Raw genomic sequence first — 14,255 nt, 5'->3', positions numbered from 1 at the left:
GTTCGGTCACCTGTGGAGGAGTGAACTCTACATCGTGTTCTTCCTCTGCTTCTTCTATGGGGTTGCTGAACCTCCTTTTTGTTTGATCCACATGTTTGCAGCAGATTTGTCTATTGGTAAGTTTAACTACCAGAATCCTATTCCCCTCTTTGGCAATCACAGTGCCTGCAAGCCATTTAGGCCCTGCAGCTTGTTGAGGACAAAGACAGGGTCACTGACATCAATACATCGCGCCCTCGCATTCCCGTCATGGTAGTCACATTGTGACTGGCGCCTGCTCTCAACAATTTCTTTCATGGTGGGATGTATAAGGGATAACCTGGTTTTGAGTGTCCTTTTCATGAGCAGCTCTGTGGGTGGGACCCCTGTGAGCGAGTGTGGTCGGGATCTGTTGGCCAGCAGGAGGTGTGATAAGCGGCTTTGTAGGGAACCCCCTTTGATTCTGAGCATCCCCTGTTGGATTATCTGCACTGCTCGTTCCACCTGGCTGTTTGAGGCCGGCTTGAACGGTGCCGTTCTGACATGGTTGATACCATTTCCTGACATGAAGTCCTGGAATTCAATGCTTGTAAAGCATGGGCCATTGTCGCTGACCAATACGTCTGGTAGTCAATGGCCGGTGAACATTGCTCGTAGACTTTCTACCGTGGCAGAGGATATGCTTGAATTGAGAATGTCACACTCGATCCATTTGGAATAGGCGTCTAGTACAACAAAAAACATTTTTCCCATGAAAGGACCTGCGTAGTCCACATGGATGCGTGACCATGGCTTGGCGGGCCAGGACCAGCGGCTAAGGGGGGCTTCCCTGGGCGCATTGCCCAGCTGGGCACACGTTTTGCACTTGCGAACACAAAGTTCCACGTCTGCATCTATCCCTGGCCACCAAACGTGTGACCTGGCAATTGCCTTCATCATGACAATGCCCGGGTGCTCATTGTGGAGTTCTCTGATGAACATCTCTCTGCCCATCTGGGGCATGACTACTCGGTTTCCCCATAGTAGGCAATCAGCCTGAATGAAGAGTTCATCCTTGCGCCTGTGAAATGGTTTGAATTCCTCAGGGCATGCCCCGTATGTGGCTGCCCAGTCCCCATTCAGGACACATTTCTTGACTAAAGATAGTAGCGGGTCTCTATTTGTCCAGGCTTTAATCTGACGAGCTTTCATGGGTGAGCCTTCGCTTTTAAAAGCTTCAACAGCCATTACCATCTCAGCAGAATGCTTGGTGGCGAGTGGGAGCCTGCTGAGTGCATCGGCGCAGTTTTCAGTGCCCGGTCTGTGCCGAATTGTATCGTCATAGGCGGCTAACGTGAGTGCCCACCTCTGTATGCGGGCCGATGCATTTGCATTTATGGTCTTGTTGTCGGCAAAAAGGGACGTTAGGGGTTTGTGATCTGTCTCCAGCTCAAATGTCCTGCCAAACAGGTACTGGTGAATTTTTTTTATAGCATATACACATGCAAGCGCTTCCTTTTCTACCATCCCGTAGCCCCAATCTGCCTGGGGCAGACTTCTGGAGTCATAAGCTACCGGCTGTAACTGACCTTTGGCATTAACATGCTGTAACACACACCCGACCCCATAGGACGACGCGTCACACGTTAAAACGAGTTTCTTACATGGGTCATATAGCGTGAACAGATTGTTGGAGCATAACAAATTTTGTGCTCTATCAAAAGCCCTTTCCTGGCTGTCTCACCAGACCCATTCGCGGCCTTTGCGTAGGAGCACGTGTAGCGGCTCTAACAGCGTGCTCAATTTGGGAGCCCCAGGAACGAACGCAGCTCCGTCGTGTTATGGGGTCTGGGTACTCTCTCGATCGCTTCTGTTTTGGATGCAGTAGGTCTGATCCCATCTGCTGCCACCCTCATCCCCAGGAATTCTACCTCTGGAGCTAGGAAGACCCACTTCGCCTTTTTCAGTCGCAGACCTACCCAGTTCAGTCTGCGTAGCACCTCCTCCAGGTTACGGCGGTGTTCTTCAGTATCACAACCCGTGATGTGGATGTCATCTTGAAAAACCAATGTCCTTGGAATCGACTTGAGGAAGCTTTCCATATTTCGTTGAAAGATCGCGGCGGCCGAGCGAATCCCAAATGGACATCTGTTGTACTCAAACAATCCCTTGTGTGTCGTGATGGTGGTCAGCTTCTTCGACTCATTCGCCAGCTCCTGGGTCATGTAAGCTGAAGTCAGGTCCAATTTTGAAAAAGGTTTGCCACCGGATAGCGTCGCAAAGAGGTCCTCCACTCTCGGTAGCTGGTACTGGTCTTGGAGTGACACCCGATTGATGGTGGCCTTGTAATCACGACATATCCTGACCGACCCATCCGCCTTGAGCATCGGCACAATCGGTCTAGCCCAGTCACTGAATTCGACTGATGAGATGATGCCTTCCCTCAGCAGGCGGTCCAATTCACCTGCTATCTTTTCCCGCATCACGTATGGCACCGCTCTGGCTTTGTGGTGTACTGGCCTGGCATGTGGGTTTATGTGAATCACTACCTTGGTCCCCATGAAAGTGCCAATGCTGAGTTGAAATAGTGAGTCAAATTTGTCCAGGACCTGTGAGCATGATATTCGCTCCACAGAAGAAATTGCATTGACATCGCCCCATTTCCAATTCATTAGAGCCAACCAACTCCTCCCCAGTAGTGCGGGACTGTATTCTGGGACAATCCAGAGTGGCAACCTGTTCTCCGAATCTTTGTGGGTCACGACTACCGTGGCGATACCTAGCACCGGAATGATCTCCTTTGTATATGTCCATAGCTATGCGTCAATCGGCAATAATTTTGGCTTCCTGGCCTTGGATGCCCACAACTTGTCGAACTGTTTGATACTCATCAGGAACTGGCTGGCCCCTGTGTCTAGCTCCATTGATACTGGGATGCCATTGAGGAGCACTTTCATCATTATCGGTGGCGTCCTTGTGTATGAACTGTATATGTACTCCACATGAACTCGCTGAACTTCAGCTTCCAGCGATTTCCCTCAGTGTCCATTTGGCCTTGTAGGGCTTACATCCAGCCCATCCTCCTCATACATCAACCTGGCTGCAGGCTTCCTGCACATACGTGCCAAGTGACCGCTGACGTTGCAGTTTCTGCAGGTATATTGCTGATACCTGCAAGCTCTGGCTGTATGTTTGCCTCCACACCTCCAACATGAGCCGTTGTTGGAAACAATAGGTCCATTACCAGTCGATCATCTCTGACTCTCTCTGTAACTGTCCTTAAGCACACCATTGACAGGTGTTGATGGCCCAATTACTGGCCGCATTGTCCTTTGCGATGGCATGAATCGCCGTTCAGCTAGCCGTTGTCTCTGTTGAATTCCCCCTTTGGGTTCAACTACATGATCGGGCATGTCCAATTGCCCCTGTCTGCCTGCAGAACTGTGTGCCGCATTAACAATGTTGACTCCCTGTCCATTTGCTGCATTTAAACCAAGATTTTTGTCAAACTTCATTCTGGTCTCTTCCTCCCCTGAGATAAATGTCTGGGCCATCAAAGCTGCCTTTTCCAGGGTCAAGTCTTTGGTCTCAATCAGTTTCCTGAAAACCCCAGCGTGCCCGATGCCCTCAATAAAAAAAGTCTCACAGCATCTCCGCTCTGCATGCATCTGGGAACTTACATAGGCTCGCCAGTCGCCGGAGGTCTGCCACGAAGTCTGGAACGCTTTGCCCTTCTGGCCGCCGGTGCGTGTAAAACCGGTGTCTCGCCATGTGCATGCTGCTCACCGGTTTAAAGTGCTCCCCGATCAACTTACTGAGCTCTTCAAAAGTCTTGTCCGCCGGCTTCTCTGGCACTAGAAGGTCCTTCATCAGGGAGTACGTCCTGGATCCACAAACTTACGGAGATGAGCCCCGCCTTTGTCGGCCGAATCCTGTCCCAGCCATTCCGTAGTGACGAAACTTTGCTGTAATCTCTCAATAAAATCGTCCCAATCATCACCAACACAGTACCTCTCGTCTGTGCTGCTAGTGGCCATGCTCGCGTGGTTTAAATCCCAGGTTCTTGTCGCCAATGATATGTCCTTACTATACAGTATAAATGCACACGAGGCCCATACTTGAGAGAAGGTCACGCTGTGACCAGTAACCTTTATTCGCCAGCACTGAAGTGAAGAAGATGGGTGGAGCTTCCCCTTTTATACCTGAAAGTCCAGGTTAGGAGTGTCTCCCACAAGTTCATCACCTAATGGTCAATGTTCTCACAGTGTACAACTTAGGTCAGTTCATACATGGGTTACAATGACAGTTAATACATGACAATTTTTGCCGGCTAAACTTGTTAATGATTTTCGAGAAGTCAAGTCTTCTCAGTACTTCGCTCGCGATGCTCATAATAGAAAGACTCTTAAGTCGATCTTGTCCCATTCAGTTCCTGACCTCATCTTTGATGCGTTTTAGTTTCGAGAAGGACTACTCACCACTGCAATTTGATACCATCATCGACAGATATATCCGAAGAGCTATTTCAATGTTAGAAAAGGTTTAGGTGAGGGCGTATGTAAGAAGGAATTGGTACATTCTTAGCTCTGCTGACTTTAGTTTGTTTGACACAAATTGAGGTTTGAAGCTCTGTTGAAGATGCTATCAAGCTAGAAAACTGGATTGATTCACTTTTAATTATAGTTTCCAGACAAGATTTGCTGCGGCTTGCTTGGTATCAAGAATCAAGAGAGCAGCTAGCTTGGACAGGAATCCAAACTTACAGTTGATTTCCTTGTATGCTTCAAGGCAGAGTTTCAAGGTACTGATTAGTTGATCGATGATGACAAGGAACATTTCAGTTTTGAATTTCTCCTTGGGTGACAGCACAGTTTTTTCAGCTCTTCATCGTCATAGCGGCGGTTGCGTACCCGGAGGCGCCTCTGAGCTGAATTGTACTCGTTGTGGCCAGTTTAATCCCTAGGTCTTCGAAGTCCACAAACTCTGTCCCTTGGGTATTGACAGAATCAACAAGGGACTCGAGTAAGGACACCATGACGTTTAGATTCAAGCCGATCTCTTGAAGCAAGAGATTGGTCAGGTGAAAGCGCTTCAAGATTGTGTTCCAAATAACAATGAGAATAGCTGAATCAAGTGCACCCAGTTTGTCAAGGATCAACTGAGCTTCATTTCGGCATTCAACTTTCTGTTCCACATCAGTTGTCAGGGATTCCAACACTTCGCATATGGGAGTGTAACCTTTGAACAGGGCTGACACTGCTGACCATCGAGTAGCAGAAAGCTGTTTGACGACAGTCACCAGAGATACGTTGATGCAGAGAAAAGTATACAACTTTTGTACAAGGTCCAAAAATCTGACAATCACTGAGTTGCATTCGGCACTGTTTTTCTCACAAGGTTGAGTGAGTGTGCTGCGCATGGTATAAATGTCACATATCGGCATTGCTCTTTGATGATAGTTTGGATACCAATGTATTTCCCACTCGTATTTGAAGCATTATCATAAGATTGTCCGCAACAATTTTATACGTTGAGCCCGTTCTCATCCAGAAAGGCCAGTATTATTTCTGCTATTTCTTGTCCAGTACGACCGACTATCGGCAAGAACTTTAGGAACCTTTCCTCAGGACCAGTCGGTAGAACATAGCGGATGACAAATGACAGCTGATCTGAATGTGTGACACCTGGCGTTGAATCAACAGATATTGAATAGAACTTTGCTGATTTCAATTCCTGGATAATCATCTCAAGTATTTGCCACCCATCAGACTAATCAGTTCTTCACAAGTGATGGAAGACAAATATAAAGTATGCCCCTTGCCTTTGTTGGCAAACCGCTTAATGTGTTCATCAAGAAATGCGTTGTAGGTTGCGAGAACCTCCAACAACACCCAGATAATTACCATTACTTGGAGACCCAACGATTTTGTCTCTGACTCGCAATGAAAGACCTCGTTCACAGAGAAATGTGAGCACACAGACAGCCCGCTCTAACGCCTTGCGCCAGTGCTGCCGTTCATTTTCAAACTGAAGACAATCTTCTTAGGCAGTCCTCGGAGTCGAGGATGACTTGCTTCCACATTAAAAATGAGTTCTCGGGTGACTGATGAGTCCGATGCAGGACCTATAGTCTCTATCACAGGTGGGGCAGACGGTATTTGAACAGCCGGTTGGTTTGAGTGCTTGGGTTGTCATGTGCTCTCCTTCCGCTGTTTGCGCTTGGTCTCCGTTTGCTCCCAGCGAAGAGACTCGAGGTGTTCGGTGTCTTCCCGGATTCTTCTCTCCTACTTTGAGCGGTCTTGGGCCAGGGATTCTCAGGTGTCAGTGGGGATGTTGCACTTTTTCAAGGAGGCCTTGAGGGTGTCCTTGAAGCCTTTCTTCTGCCCACCTGGGGCTCGTTTGCTGTGTCGGAGCTTAGAGTAGAGCACTTGTTTTGTGAGTCTCATATTGGGCATGCGGATGATGTGGCCCATCCATTGGAGCTGATCGAGCGTTCTCAATGCTTCGATGCTGAAGATGTTGGCCTGAGCGAGAACACTGACGTTGGTGCGTCTATCCTGTCAATGGATTTGCAGGATCTTGCGTAGACACCCTACTTCTCCAATGCTTTGAACTGCTTGCTGTTTTTAGTCCATGTCCCTGAAGCATATAGGAGGGCGAGTATCACTACTGCTCTGTAGCTTTAAGGTTCTGGTCTTCAAACACTCTCTTCCTCAGGCAACCAAAGGCTGTGCTGGCACTCTGAAAGCGGTGTTGCACCTCATCATCGACATCTACCCTTGTTGACAGTAGGCTCCTGAGATATGGAAAATGGTCCACGTTGTCCAAGGCCTCATCGTGGATTTTGATAATCGGGGGGGGCAGTGCTGTGTGGCGGGGCAGGTTGGTCGAGGACATTTGTTTTATGAATGTGTAGTTTAAGGCCCATGCTCTCATACGCTACGGTGAAGGTATTGACAATGGTTTGGAGTTCGGCCTCCGAGGATTATGGTGCGTCCTTTTCAAATTTGGCAGCCCTCAAAAGTTTGTCACCATCCTCCGCCTGTTTCATGGTGACATGCAAGCCGTGATCCTGACCAACGCATCCACCACGGACCCAATTCATGTACCGACCGGGGTGAAGCAAAGCTGTGTCATTGCACCAACACTCTTCTTGATCTTCCTTGCTGCAATGCTCCATCTCACCCTCAGTAAGCTCCTCGCTGGAGTGGAGTTAATCTATAGAACAAACGGGAAACTGTTCATCCTCCATCACCTCCAGACCAGATTCAAGGTCGTCCCATCCTCTGTCATTGAATTACAGGATGACAATATGACCATCCACACAACCAGTGCCTGCTTATCTAGTGCACATTACTACCATGGCTTCTCTATGCTTGTGGCTGTTTTCGTAAGATTAAATCTTCTCCTCTCCATGATTTCAGTCATTAAACCCATGAGTAAAGTGGTTACTTGTTTGTGCTGTGACCTTGCAAGCAAAGCAGTGTACTCTACCGTTTGAAAGTGAATAACAGAGTCATGTTCACTCCACACGTTCCCCTGTCAGCGGGTGCACACATGCGAAGAAGGACTTTGAGCAGTATCGGCGACATCCTTCCTTGGCATGAATCACGCCGGAGCTTTGGAAGACTTTATCACAGTTTCAGCAGTCCTCACTACCTTTTGCAATCCAATGGCTTTGCATGTCTTCTGAGATATTGTCTCCCCACAGCCCAATGTCACTCATAAGTTGCGCCTCTTTCAGCTCAGTATGCGCCAGTTGGTTTTCATCTTCTTCAACTTTTTGGACTTGGAGCTCCAACTTGGCCAACTCCGGGTCTAGTGCCACTAGTGGTTTTGTCGTTGAAGTTGACTCCACAACTTCGTCTTGGCCTTCACCTTCATGATCATGAGTTTTTTGTTGGAAAAATTATCGAGTTTAAGCAGTTTAGATACTTCTCGTCTCTTTTATTTCTCGCGTAGCTGGTACTCTTTCCTTTATTTCGCCCAAGATTTGTGTATAGAATGGATCTCTCGGGCATCTAGAGTCTGTTTATATCAAGTCGAGAATAACATGCGCCTGAGCCTTCATAGCTTCGCTCCACTCCTGCTACGTCACTTATGTCAATACTGTTTACCCTTACTCTTAATCCGACCCTGTATGGGTCCCACTCTAGGCTTGGGCCCCGGGCGACTGCCCCATCTGCCCCCACCCCCCCACCCCCGCCCCAACAGCTATGGCTGATGAGGTAACAGCAATTAGTATGTGATGCTTTGTCAGTGCAGAATGTCAGAAATTCTGTTGTTTATTTTTCATTTAGGTCATGATAAGTAAATATATGTTAATAAGATGGATGTTGAATATATTGAAACAGCAGAAGATTTTCCATTAGTCATGTGCACAGTTCATATGGACAGGTGAAAGGAAGCAAATGAAGCAGTGGTTCATTAAAACTGAGATCATGGCCCACAATGATTTTATCCTTAATGGCAGAAAGACTAAATTCATCAAAAAACCATGGTGCTCCTACTGAAAGTTGTCTTTCTGTGTTGAACAAAATTCTCACTGCAACAAATGCAGTTTCTCAATAAATATTGCTTTAAATTTGTTTCCTCAATTCAACCATTCCCAGAGAAAAGTCAGTGCCCAAAGTCAATTAACTCATAATGCAATGCTGGTATGTAAACTGTGTTCATTTCAAGAAAATATAGTAGATGAATAACACTATGGCCATAATTTTCTCCAGGGAGACGGGGGTTGGGGGCGGAGGCCTCTGAAGTAGGCGGGAAACCTGGGAGGCCTGATTTGTATGTGGGCATCGGAGGCCCGCGGAGGTGATCGGAGGCCTCATGGGGGTGGGTTAGTTATGGACCTTGGATCCAGGAGGTAGGTTTATAACCACTTACTTCCTGGATGCAGCAGACCTCGCCTCGGTTTAACAGCCGCATTTCGTGATTTGTGTGAAACCCATCCACATGCAATTAAAATCAAAATGGAGGTGTAAAAAGAGGCTCCCAGCCTCATTATAATATTCAAATGGATGTACAGCTCCCCAGGAGCGGGTTGGTGGCCCCTCTACCCCATCTCGCCCCCGTTAAAACCGGAAGTGGACAGGTTGGAGGCGGAATCTGGTCGGGAATCCCATTTTTAACAATTTAACTGCCCCCATGCCCAACCCAATTGTTTTTTTCAGCCGAGTGATTATCTGGGTGAACATTTTTGTGTCCTTCTGCGCATGCGCGCCATGGATTCCGCCCCTTTCTGCGCATGTGAGCTCGATTTGGTCACGCAAGTGCAGTATAAGAGGAAGCCGGAAGTGGAACAGAACCGCATGGAGTTGCTGCTCAATCCTGCGCCTGCTGCTGGGGCTTTTGCCTGGAATATTGTTGTGATTATCTACACGAACATTTTCACGGCCCTCTGAGAGAGGAAATCGGAGGTGAGAGAGAGTGTGGGGCAGAGAGAGAGAGGGGATGGGGGAGAGGGAATCGGAGGGGGCATGGGAGAGGAAACTCAAGGAGAGGAATTGGGGGAAGAACGTGATCCAGGTCTAAAGGGGGAGTTGAGAGTGAGAATGTGATCCAGATGGTAAGAAGGATCACATTTTCCCAACCCCACCTCACTTTACAACTGCACCATGTTCTCCCTCTCCTCCTCCTAGACCTGGTTGATTTCTCAGAAGGCTCGGTGCATGTGTGACAAGTGACATCATTGGACTGGATGGAATTTGGAAGTCATGACACTGTCACTATTCACGTCTTACCCAATAAACCTGTTAACAATCCGTGATCCACTTACAATGCTCCATCTATAGCAGAGGAGGAGGAAGGGGCATGGGTAAGGTCAGGAATTTGTTGAGCGGGGGGGGGGGAGAAGGTCAAGAATCCAAGGGGTAGGAACTTGGGTTGGGGGAGTAGGTCAAGAACCCATGGGGGTGTAGGGGAGGGCGGTGGGGGAAGAAGATCAGTAAGTCGGCCATGGGGAGAAGGTCAGGAACTCGAGCAGGGGGAGGACAGAAACTTGGGTGGGGAGGAGGAGGTCAGGAATTTGGGCCAGGTGGGGGGTGGGAGGGAAGGTCAGGCATTAGGGCAGGGTAGAATGTCAGAAACTTGGGGCGGCGGGGGGGGGGGGGGTGGGAGAAAGTCATAAACTTGGGCTGGGGGGAAGGTCAGGCACTTGGGCAGTGGGGGCTAGGGGCAGGAACTTGTTTGCGGGTAGGATAAGGTCTTAACCCGTGAAAGAGAGCCCTGTCTGTTCCAAGTGAACTCTGTCTGTCTGGAGTCAGCAGTCAGAATGGCTCGAATTAGATCTGCCAAATTCATGCAGACAGGATGAGTCTAATTATACATCCCAGAGAAACTGCTGTCTTGTCCTCTAATGGGAACCAATCAGCAATCAGGTTTTATGATCAAGGGCACCCAATCAGAGCTTTAGGTGTCCTTTTTATAGGAGAAATTTCCAGCCTATGATGCACTTGGCTCAGCAGACTTTCAGGTGAAGTTATAAATCAGTATATATGCTTCTTGTACAAATTAACAATATACAGTGAAAATTTCAGAAACCATAACACCTGGACAAATAAGCTCAATTTACATTTAAATGGATAGGTAATGATGGAAGATGAATGAAACTTTAAAAAGTGTGCCCTCCACCGTTAATTTTCTTTTTTCCATTTTTTCCTATAGCTTGTTGTTCACAAAGTAAGTAACCCTCATTCAGTATCACAACAGCCATAGCTTTAAACTGATCTGTTACTTACATGATGTTCTTAAGTACTAACTGTTTTTGCATTGTTCCAGCAAGAGGAGAGTGCCCTGCATACCCCACGGAGCTGGCGTTCGCTCTGGACATGTCTACAGATGTCACACGATCTAAATTTGAAAGGATGAAGGGAATTGTAATTAATTTTCTGCAGGATATTAACATCGCTGAAAACAACTGTCCCACCGGTGCTCGTGTGGCGGTTTTGACATTCAATAATGAAGCAAGGCCTTTCATTCGATTTTCAGACTTTAAGAAAAAACAGTTACTTCTGAAAGAAATAGAAGAACTTGCACATGAACGATCAACCAGAAGACGGAATATCGGCATTGGTATGCAGTTTGTTGCAAGAAATACTTTTAAACGAGTTCGTAATGGTATCCTTGTGAGGAAAATAGCTGTGTTTATCACTGATGGTGTATCCAAAGACACCAATGCCATAGCTACAGCTGCCTCGCAGTTCAGTGCTTTAGGTATCATTCCAGTCATCATCTCCTTTAAAGACATCCCAGAAGTAGAACGGGCTTTTAAGGTAAGAAAACTATTTCCTCATTCGTTACATTCCATAACAGTGTGTAAGATGAATAATCAGCCTGGACACTCAGGAGTGTACAAGGGACAATCCCATCATGTCTCATTATAGGGTGTGTGTTAGTCCCAAGTGTGTGCTCTACATTGTGCATGAGAAGTAAGCTGGTAAAAACTGTGCACTCTCTTAGCTTTTTGTTAGGTTTATCAATATCTGCTTTACATTCTGTTGTCAATATTAATGGTTGTTTAACTTTTCCATATGGCATTCCTCAGTACCTTTTTCAAAAAATATATAAAATAAACAGATTAATGCCAACATCAAAATACTGGACAGAGGAATGTTATACAAATGCTTAATGCATTGTCTTTCAATATCAGCAACAGTCATTTCTGGGCAGAATTAATTTTTCATATTCATTAAAATGGTATTTTTAAAAATTCAATGTTTATCCTGTTTCATTTTTCAGTTCTGCTTCTCTCTGAATCCTCCATAAACTTTTTCAAAGCTCCAGGGTTCGATGTTCTGGGTTCTTACATCTCTGTATTGCAATTATTGACCTTTAATATAATACCAAAGCTAATTATATAAAGGTCAATACAACCAAAGTATTCTTTCACTTCCACTTTACAAATCAATTCTGATTGACTGCTGAATATTAAATCCAAATCAAGATTTGCTCTTGTATTCTGCTTCATTTATTAAGAAATCATCTGATTACTTCTGTCAATCTGTGTGCACTTTCAATCCTCCCTTCTGGTTGTCTCCAGCCTGATCACTTGTTTTTGGTATATTGAAATCTCCCACTATTATCTCCTTATAATTACTTCTAGGCTCCTTTAGCTATACAGTTATACTGCTTTCTATTCAGCTGTTCAGCTTCACCTGGTGGTTGATGGTAAAAACAAAGAGACAGACTATTATCTGAATGGTGACAGATTAGGAAAAGGGGAGGTGCAAAGAGACCTGGGTGTCATGGTACATCAGTCATTGAAGGTTGGCATGCAGGTGCAGCAGGCGGTTAAGAAAGCAAATGGCATGTTGGCCTTCATAGCAAGGGGATTTGAGTACAGGGGCAGGGAGGTGTTGCTACAGTTGTACAGGGTATTGGTGAGGCCACACCTGGAATATTGTGTACAGTTTTGGTCTCCTAACCTGAGGAAGGACATTCTTGCTATTGAGGGAGTGCAGCGAAGGTTCACCAGACTGATTCCCGGGATGGCGGGACTGACCTATCAAGAAAGACTGGATCAACTGGGCTTGTATTCACTGGAGTTCAGAAGAATGAGAGGGGACCTCATAGAAACATTTAAAATTCTGACAGGGTTAGACAGGTTAGATGCAGGAAGAATGTTCCCAATGTTGGGGAAGTCCAGAACCAGAGGTCACAGTCTAAGGATAAGGGGTAAGCCATTTAGGACCGAGATGCGGAGGAACTTCTTCACCCAGAGAGTGGTGAACCTGTGGAATTCTCTACCACAGAAAGTTGTTGAGGCCAATTCACTAAATATATTCAAAAAGGAGTTAGATGAGGTCCTTACTACTAGGGGGATCAAGGGGTATGGCGAGAAAGCAGGAATGGGGTACTGAAGTTGAATGTTCAGCCATGAACTCATTGAATGGCGGTGCAGGCTAGAAGGGCCGAATAGCCTACTCCACCTATTTTCTATGTTTCTATGATAGCAGTTGCCAGTTATTATTTTGCATTCATCACTCTATACAGATTATTTCTGTTGTCTCTCTTTCTGTTGTTACATATGCGCTCTTGACAGCATTAATATTCTGCATTGATAGTAACAGCAGTCCTACATCCAGCTTCATCTTTGAGAATCATTTTAGCATCATCTCATGTCTATCTCACAGTCATATTTTGGTGATGCTAAAAATGTCAATATTTTCATTGGCTTATTCCTATTGTTTCTTGCATTACTCTACAAACATTTTTCTTCAACATCCTTCTTCCCCTATTTGTTTTTTTTTGTTATACTTGCATTCCTATCTTTGCACTGAACAACACCTTCCCATACCTCATTGGCCACAGTCATCGATATCTACTAAAGGATTATCTCCTCCCACCAATGAATATAGTTTAAATTAATTCCATTGGAATTTTATGCAAACAGTTTAGCTCCTTTGTGCAGTATGAGGACTGTCCTTCCTATACAAGTTCCTTCAACCTATAAATGTTCTCATTGTCAATATTCCTGCACACACCATTTTACTAACTAATTTTTATGAAAGTACTATAATCAACTCAGATACCATTACTTTTTCACTTTGTTCTCCTGAGGTTGGTAAATAATGGTAAGCCCCTTACTCCTCTCTTTACCCCCAAAGTGATTCATATTTTGATACAGTTGACACTTCTCTAAAGGATTATAATTCATCGCAAGATTGCTCTGACTCCTTAACCTGATTGACATTGGTGATTCCTGCAGAGATCTTATAACAGAGGGTTTCATTTCAATACACTCTAATAAAAGGCAGTGACTGCATTTGATTGGCAAAGTTCCAGTAAGGTAGCCATGAATATTCTCAGCACCCTTTTAGATCAGCACTCCAGTAGCTTCTGAGTCAAACTTGAAAAGCAACTTGCTGAGTTTTGTGGCTCAGAATATGAGCAAAGTAAATTACAAGATTCCAAGCCTAAGAAGAAGGAACAAGTCTGATCTAGGATAAACCTTATGAATATGAAAACATCTAAAGTGAGAAAAGAACATGCATCGCATCAGTGATGCTCCATTCAGAATCCATGGCTCCATTCATATATGACCATTCTATCATGGACTGCCATGCATTACCGCCCCCAATTTTAAGGAACTCTAAATTCCTTCCTTCACCTCTATTGGGGATGTGTGTGGGGACAGGGGATGGAATCAAGCAAGTCTTTCTATGTCCTCCTGAAGTCTGTTATTACCTTCCTTACTGTTTATTACATTTCCAGGTTTAGTGTGATCTGCAAACTTTGAAGTTATGCCCTGTATACCCAAGTCCAGGTCATTAATATATATCAAAAAGACTAATGGC

General features: G+C 45.6%; 2 protein-coding genes across 2 annotated transcripts in view; both read left to right on the top strand.

The window, feature by feature from the left end:
* The window catches only part of LOC139264069 (collagen alpha-3(VI) chain-like), a 176,618-nt gene extending 167,256 nt beyond the window's left edge, over nt 1-9,362 (top strand). Inside the window, exons 25-26 of the mRNA XM_070880166.1 lie at nt 7,383-7,453; nt 9,132-9,362. Of these exons, the coding sequence (XP_070736267.1) occupies nt 7,383-7,453; nt 9,132-9,362 (302 nt within the window). The remainder of the gene's footprint in view (nt 1-7,382; nt 7,454-9,131) is intronic.
* Nucleotides 9,363-10,743: 1,381 nt separating this feature from the next.
* Nucleotides 10,744-14,255, top strand: part of LOC139264299 (collagen alpha-6(VI) chain-like) — a 30,178-nt gene continuing 26,666 nt past the window's right edge. The window contains exon 1 of the mRNA XM_070880546.1: nt 10,744-11,231. Within this exon, the coding sequence (XP_070736647.1) occupies nt 10,788-11,231 (444 nt within the window). The 5' untranslated portion in view covers nt 10,744-10,787. The remainder of the gene's footprint in view (nt 11,232-14,255) is intronic.

The sequence above is a fragment of the Pristiophorus japonicus genome, chromosome 5 (assembly GCF_044704955.1).
Source record: "Pristiophorus japonicus isolate sPriJap1 chromosome 5, sPriJap1.hap1, whole genome shotgun sequence".
NCBI classification, from domain to species: domain Eukaryota; kingdom Metazoa; phylum Chordata; class Chondrichthyes; family Pristiophoridae; genus Pristiophorus; species Pristiophorus japonicus.
The sequence above is the reverse complement of the archived record's forward strand: the minus strand, read 5'-3'. Positions and strand labels throughout refer to the sequence as shown.